At 41.7% G+C, this 7,416-nt stretch overlaps 1 protein-coding gene across 1 annotated transcript; it reads right to left on the bottom strand.

Annotated features, from left to right (window-relative positions):
* tyr (tyrosinase) lies at nt 1-5,380 on the bottom strand. The gene is made up of 5 exons (XM_054598843.1): nt 4,553-5,380; nt 3,881-4,097; nt 2,880-3,027; nt 1,063-1,244; nt 1-248 (listed from the first exon to the last, which is right to left on the bottom strand). Exons 1-5 carry the CDS (start codon nt 5,378-5,380, stop codon nt 1-3), a joined length of 1,623 nt encoding a protein of 540 aa, XP_054454818.1.
* Between the last annotated feature and the right edge of the window lie 2,036 nt (nt 5,381-7,416).

Below are 7,416 nucleotides of genomic sequence, written 5' to 3' on the forward strand. Positions count from 1 at the left end.
TTACAGAGTAGTCTGATATGAAGACGAGCCTTCCTCTGAGCTGCTCTGCAGTAATGGCTGTCTCTCTCCGAAGCTCGGCACCCTCTTCCTCCTCTGGTTACGCTTCCACTTCCTTCTTGCAACAATAAGCACAGCGGCGAAGACTGAGGCGATCAACGCCCCGAGGATCCCGGCTCCCAGGAGCCACTGCCAGATCTGCTGGGCCTGCTGGAGGTAAGGCGTCAGGAACTCCTGAACAAACCTCTGACCTGTAGAGAAGATATAATGTTAATCATTTTTTATAAATGATATCTTCAAAAAGAATGCAGCAGAAATGATGAAACCTTACTGTAGTTGTGAATATTTGGAAAACTGCCAATTTTTTAAGTGAATGACTGAATTACATAACCAAAATGATGAGAAAACGTAATGAAAAGTGTCCATAACCATAAATTATTTTCTGTTTTGTGCTCTCAATCGCAATGTAGATGTGAAAGATATCAATATATCTGCTAAGCTTCTCTGGAACCAATACAACTTGAATTATTGAATTATAAATACTGTTGGCACAATCAGACATGGTTTTCCAGTAAAGTAATTGATCAGTTAGTGATTGCTTCACAATAGCCCTTTCACATAGTTTTGCACACTTCTGTGCCCATGGTAATCGATGCATGCCTACTGAGTAGCCTACAATCAAATGGTTAATAAAATAGGCAGAGATAAACAATAATCCACTAATCCGTAACACATCTACATTCCCAATTAGAGTCAATCTCCTGTCTGACACAAGGCCAACTACCAACAATGCCATATGATATTGATACTACGCTGACCTTTGGGTCTATTACAGCCACAGCACTACAACTACTAGGGCTAAAATATTGCAATTGGTACTACAGATGTCTTACAAGTACAGGTACCTTAGCTGAAACTAAAAGCTTTTACTACTGCTACTGATTTTAAAATTAAAATAATATATAATCATTTAGTATATAATGAAAAATTAAATATTCTGAAAATAAAACAGTAAACCTATGTTTGAATTAGCAGTAATACTCATTAGTAGCATTCTGTACTGACCAGGGTCCAACAGGTAGGCATACTCAAATCCTAGAGCCTTGTCGGAGAGGAAGTAGTCCCCGTTTCTGGAGAGAGGCAGGAAGGGCACCATGTAGTAACCATCATTGTGGCCAATAGGAGCATTGGATTGTGGGTAATGGGTCCGGACAGGCTGGTGGGCTCTGAGCCAGCGCTCAAAGATGCTGGAGGAGAAAAAGAAGGAACAGAGAGATAAACAGGAGTGAAGGATGACAAGGAAATATAGGAAGGAGGGGAAGGATGGATAAAGATTGTTATGACAAAGATTGTAAAAGGATTTGAGAAATCATACAATGGTTATATTGTTCTCAGCAAACATTGCATCGGTCACACGCTCCTGCAGATTCCTCCTCTACAACATCAGGAGGATTCGCCCCTTCCTCACTGAGGAGACGGCGCAGGTGCTCATCCAGGCTCTGGTCATCTCCCGCCTGGACTACTGCAACTCACTACTTGCCTTCAGACCTCTGGAGCTTGTCCAGAAAGCTGCAGCACGTCTGGTGTTCAATCGCCCCAAGTTCTCTCACACAACTTCCCTTCTCCGTTCTCTACACTGGCTCCCTGTAAGAGCTTGCATCCAGTTTAAGACTCTGGTGCTAGCCTACAGGGCAGTGAGAGGAACAGCTCCTTCCTATCTCCAGGCCTTGGTCAAGCCCTACACCCCCGCCCGACCACTTCGCTCTGCTGCCTCGGGGCGATTGGTTGCCCCGTTGCTCAGAGGTTCCTGCGGCCGATCAGCTCGGTCACAGCTTTTTTCTGTCCTGGCCCCTCAGTGGTGGAATGAACTCCCCACTGACGTCAGGACAGCAGAGTCGCTGCCCATCTTTCGGCGCAGGCTGAAAACTCACCTCTTCAAGAAGTACTACCCTGAGCCTTCCTCGTAGCACTTATTGCATTCGTATTAGTTTGTTGCACTTATTGTATTCGTATCAGTTCGTAGCACTTATTGTATTCATATTAGTTTATTGCACTTATCCTATTCGTATTAGTTTGTAGCACTTATTGTATGCGTATTAGTTTGTTGCACTTATTGTTTTCGTAGTAATTTGCTTCTGCACTATACTTTTGCTCTGGTTTATGCTTTTAGATGCTTGTTTAAGAAAGGAGATGCACTTATGACTTCTGGTGACTAGTAGTTCTCTTGAATACCTATGTTGAATACACTTATTGTAAGTTGCTTTGGATAAAAGCGTCTGCTAAATGACTGTAATGTAATGTAATGTAATGTAATGTTATATCAAGGAGGTAGGCAAAGACATAGAGGAAGAAAATAGATAAATGGAATCTTAAAATATTCCCAAAAGGGATTGTTGATTTCCTTAATAAAATACTTTTTTAAAGGTATAAGAAATGATGTTTAAATATGTTTCTGTTTCATTATTTTTAAGAATGGTATCATTTAATTTACATGAGTGTCTTGTCAATATCTTTCTGTAAAAATATTATCAAACAAATAGTAGTTTTATTAACTTTATTAGACAATTAACTGAGACATTTATACATAAACCTACCTGAATCTGTGAAAGACACCATTATTTATCCTCCTGTCTCACTATTCTCAAACTACCTTTGTAACTGTGTCTTTTTTCGTTGTATTACTTCTTTCTTTTTGTTTCTGCCTCCTGTATCCCATTGCTCTTTCTCATTTAGGACACATGTATCTTTGTTCATCATTACAAACAAAGGTGGTTATTCCCTGCAGTAATTTACCAGATGATTCAGAGATTTTGCGTAACCCACACTATGTGCTCTCTTTTCCTGTGTGTCATTAGTAGACATGTTTGTGTGCTCCATCAAACCTGTCAATGAAAGCATGGTGCAGCAGGAATATGGGGTCGTTGGCTGAACCCTGCACTGACGACATGGTGCCGTTCATGAAGACATGCAGGGCGTTGTGCATGGTGCTCTGGCCTGGCACTGCCATACCCGACATTGGACTGGCAAAACCTGCAGGAGGAAAGAAAAGTACTCACTTGTCACACATCTTTGTGTCACTTTTAATATGGCTAAGATAGATGGTGTCAAGCGCACTGGCGGAAAGAAAATTAGTTATTGAGTATTGAATGTAGCAGTCAATTACAATGGAATTTACCATTTTAGAGAGATGCTCTTGGAAAATGCTCAAGGGTTACTATCACCCTAAAGCTACAAGGTACTGCAAAAATATAACAGTTTTTTATTAACTGAAAATTGGAAGTACAGTTTAAAAAGTGAGGGTATTTTAGCAAAGTGAGGATATTTTTAAAAAGTGAGGATATTTTTAGAAAGTGAGGAGATTTTACCAAAGGGATGATATTTTTTTCAAAAGTGAGGATATTTTTCAAAAGTGAGGATATTTTTGGAAAGTGAGTATATTTTCAGAAAGGGATGATATTTCTTTAAAAAGTGAGGATATTTTGCCGAAGTGAAGATTTTTTTAAAAAGTGAGGAGATTTTTAGAAAGTGAGGAGATTTTACCAAAGTGAGGACATTTTTAAAAAGTGAGGAAATTTTTAAAAAGTGAGGATATCTTTCAAAAGTGATGAGATTTTACCAAAGTGATGATTTTTTTAAAAAGTGAGGATATTTTTTAAAAGTGAGGAGATTTTTAAAAAGTGAGGAGATTTTACCAAAGGGATGATATTTTTTTAAAATGTGAGGATTTTTTTAAAGTGAGGACATTTTACCAAAGTGAAGATATTTTTAAAAAGTGAGGATATTTTTAGAAAGTGAGGAGATTTTTAAAAAGTGAGGAGATTTTACCAAAGGGATGATATTTTTAAAAAAAGTCTGTGTTTGTGTGTGTTCCTACTAATCCTACCCTCTATGACGTTTCTAAAGCTCATATTGGCGAATCGGTCCATGGGTCCCGTCTCATACTGGGGGAGGTCCACGGTGAAGTCCACGTCAGCTGTTGTGGGGAGTCTCGGCACACGGTTGGTATCGTGGTTGCCAGGGTTACGCAACAGTGGACCCTCCCCAGTGGAGTTACACAATGCCTCTCGGTTGTTGTACTCCTCGGGCTGGGTGCAGATCACCTACATGCACACACACACAAACACACACACACACACACACACACACACACACACACACACACACACACACACACACACACACACACACACACACACACACAACACAAACAAACACACAAGTTTCTAGCGGATTTCTTTGAAAAACTAAGAATAAAGTTGCAGTCTTAGATACATTTTCTGGGAGGTGAATACAAAGCCTCTGAAGAAGGATTTTCACTGAGATCTTTTATGGCGACTGGACCATTTGAGGATGAATTCTAAAAAAAAAATCGTGTGTTTCCAAACAAATTGCTCAATTTTTGGATTAAGAGGCTAAACCAACTTTAGAACAACATATTTAGAACAAAAGTTTTGTTTGTTTCGTTGGGAAATAATGTTTTGGACTCCTAATAAGGGATAAAAAGATGTGCCCATTGATCTACACTCACTGAGAGTCTGAGAGAGTCATTTCTTACCTTCCATGAGGAGAAGATTGACCCAGGGCTGATGAGGTTAGGACTGAGGGGGCTGCGTCCGCCCATCAAGTCGTCGGTGCACACCTCACAGGACTGGGCATTCCTCCAGTCCCAGTATGGGATGGTGAAGTTAAAATCTCCCGTCAGCTTCCTTATCTCGTTCTCCCAGTGCAGCAGGAAGACTCGGTGCCACGGCAGAAACGCTGCAGACTCATGGGCAAAGTCGATGTCCCTCCATACGTTCCCTGGCCCTCCCAAGAAGGCGTCCCGGGACACATAGTAGTGCATCCAGACAAACAAGTCGTACGTGTTGATGTCGGAGAACATGGGGTTCTCGCCATTTTCACCCATCTCTGCTCTCGTTGCCGTGGAGATCACATAGTCACGGCTGACAGTGTTCTTTGCCAGGTTCAGATAAGAGATAAACTTGTGTTGCTCAGCAGGGGACATGGTCAGGATGTTCCTGCGCAATGACTCCCTGTACTCAGCACAGTTTGAACCCCAGTAACCAAACCTGCATTCGCCACAGTTAAAACCTCCATAGTTTCCAGCACAACGACACGTCCGGTTGAAGAAAGCTAAAGGCCAGCGCTCCCTGTCGTCGATCCCACTGTGGGGGTACTGAGGTCCGTGGGGCTCTTCTGAGACCTCCACCTCAGTGCAGAAACCACGGCCTGACATGGCACCGCAGGCTGAGCCGTCACCGTCCCACACCGGGCAACACTCTTTGGTCCGGAGTCCCTCTGAGTTGGCACACGGGCGAGGGAATTGGCATAAAGAAGTCCCAATGAGCTGCAGCAGAACTACAGATACGTACAAGCTCCTCATGGTGAAAGTCAGAGAAGCTTCAGTTTTGACAACAGTGTAAACTCCTGCTGTGAAGGTGGACACAACAGGACCTGATGACCTTCTTCAGCTAGAAATACACACTCTTCAGGTAACTGTATTTATCCAAGCAACCAATTACTAACTTAATATCTTGCAGCTTGCAGGTTTTGAAACTTACTCCAACTCTATGCTACAATCCAACCCTCCACCAGACCTCCTTCCTCCTCTCTCTTACACAAAAAGTCCTGTTCTTTCACTACTCATTGAGCAGTTTTAGGGGCGTCCTCTGGAAAAGTGGGTGATCTCAAGCACTTGGTTAGGCACACACACACACACACACACACACACACACACACACACACACACACACACACACACACACACACACACACACACACACACACACACACACACACCACACACTCACACCCAAGAATGTTCGCTCACACCATCACATGCTCAGGATATTTTGTCTTGAGACCAGCTGGCCCCTGATCCACTTTACCTCAGGCAGAAACTTGTGTGCACTACCCTCTACTGTTGGCAAAGACTGGGCTGGATTTTGTGCATGAACAAGTAAGCAGTTGATGTGTGGTTGAATCAGAAAGTGAGATATGGAAAATAATCAGAAAATGAAGGTTGAAGTTGGATATTAAACCACATATTAATGAGAATCTACAACAGTGACCTAAGAAGTGACCTTCTGCAGGTTTTCAGTAAAGCCAAACTCTACGTTAGTTTCTCCTCTGGTTGAAGGAGTTCTGATCAGTGAATTCAGTGGTTCTGCTCCATTTGTCCTTGACAGTGTGTTGCATGAGAAATAAGGTATATGTTAGTCTGGGCAACAAACTTTATATATATTATAATTATATAACTGATTTCTTAAGCCATCATTCAGGCTGCTTTATTTTTTAAATAAAGACAAAAACAACATTTCCAGTTGGATTCAGTTATGTGAGGCCATGTGAAACATATAAAAGTTTTTGGAGCTCAATCCTTTTGTGAAGAGCACGTAGAGCTTAATAAGTGTAAAAACATAATCTTGTGACCTAACAGTTTATGTACTAGACCAGAGAGCAAAAGAGAAGCATGATTTGTTACTGTACAAAATTCAATATTGACCTTCAATTTGCTTGTCAGGTGTTCTATGTGGGTCTCAAAAGTGAGCCAGATTACCAAGTATTTACAACACTCAATATAATACTCAATATTTCACAATAAACGTTATTCTATGGTGACAGAGCTGTGTGAGAATAACAAAGCTCCAAAAAGCAAATGCAAAGGGGTAATATTAGTCTAAGCAGAGCTGTAAAATAAACTAACTAAAACCTGTTTGTAACTTGTGTGTACAGTTTATGATCACATAATGTACTTGATTTAAGACTTCACAAATTGTGCATGCTTCAAAGAAACATTTAATTGCTTATAGTCTATTACAAAATAACGGCCTTTTTGACAGTGTCCTCACCATAGCGTGACGATCACCCGCACAACAAAGGAATCCATAATTCTCTCAGCGTGCACTGGCTCCTCTGATTCTACAGGCTATAGTAGCTTACAGTTGGGCCCAGGGCAGAAAGTCATCCGCGCAAACCTCCGGATCACAAGCTGGTCACATGCTGCCATAGCCAGGCACGGGGTGCAGCTTATCCCACTGCAGGAACGCAGTAGTACGCACATGAATGACCATCACAGGATAAACCTGTCTGCAGGGCTCTGACAAGAGTGTGTGTGTGTGTGTGTGTGTGTGTGTGTGTGTGTGTGTGTGTGAGGGAGAGAGAGCTATTTCTTTGAACTTATGAGAATTACACCTTCTTTAAAGCTCTCAGGTTGCAGCGGTTCACACCACTAACTCCAGCATATTTCAACAACCACGTGACATGAAGTAAAGTTTTTTTAAATAATGATCTCACTATTTTGTCCCAACCAGACACAAGATGGCAGCATGACCCATTTATTGCCGGAAAACACAGTAACGCAACAGGGCGACTGCCTGTCACAGCATGGTTTTAGGTTCCTCCTCATCAATTGTAATT

This window comes from Anoplopoma fimbria, chromosome 1 (genome assembly GCF_027596085.1).
Source record: "Anoplopoma fimbria isolate UVic2021 breed Golden Eagle Sablefish chromosome 1, Afim_UVic_2022, whole genome shotgun sequence".
Taxonomy (NCBI): Eukaryota; Metazoa; Chordata; class Actinopteri; order Perciformes; family Anoplopomatidae; genus Anoplopoma; species Anoplopoma fimbria.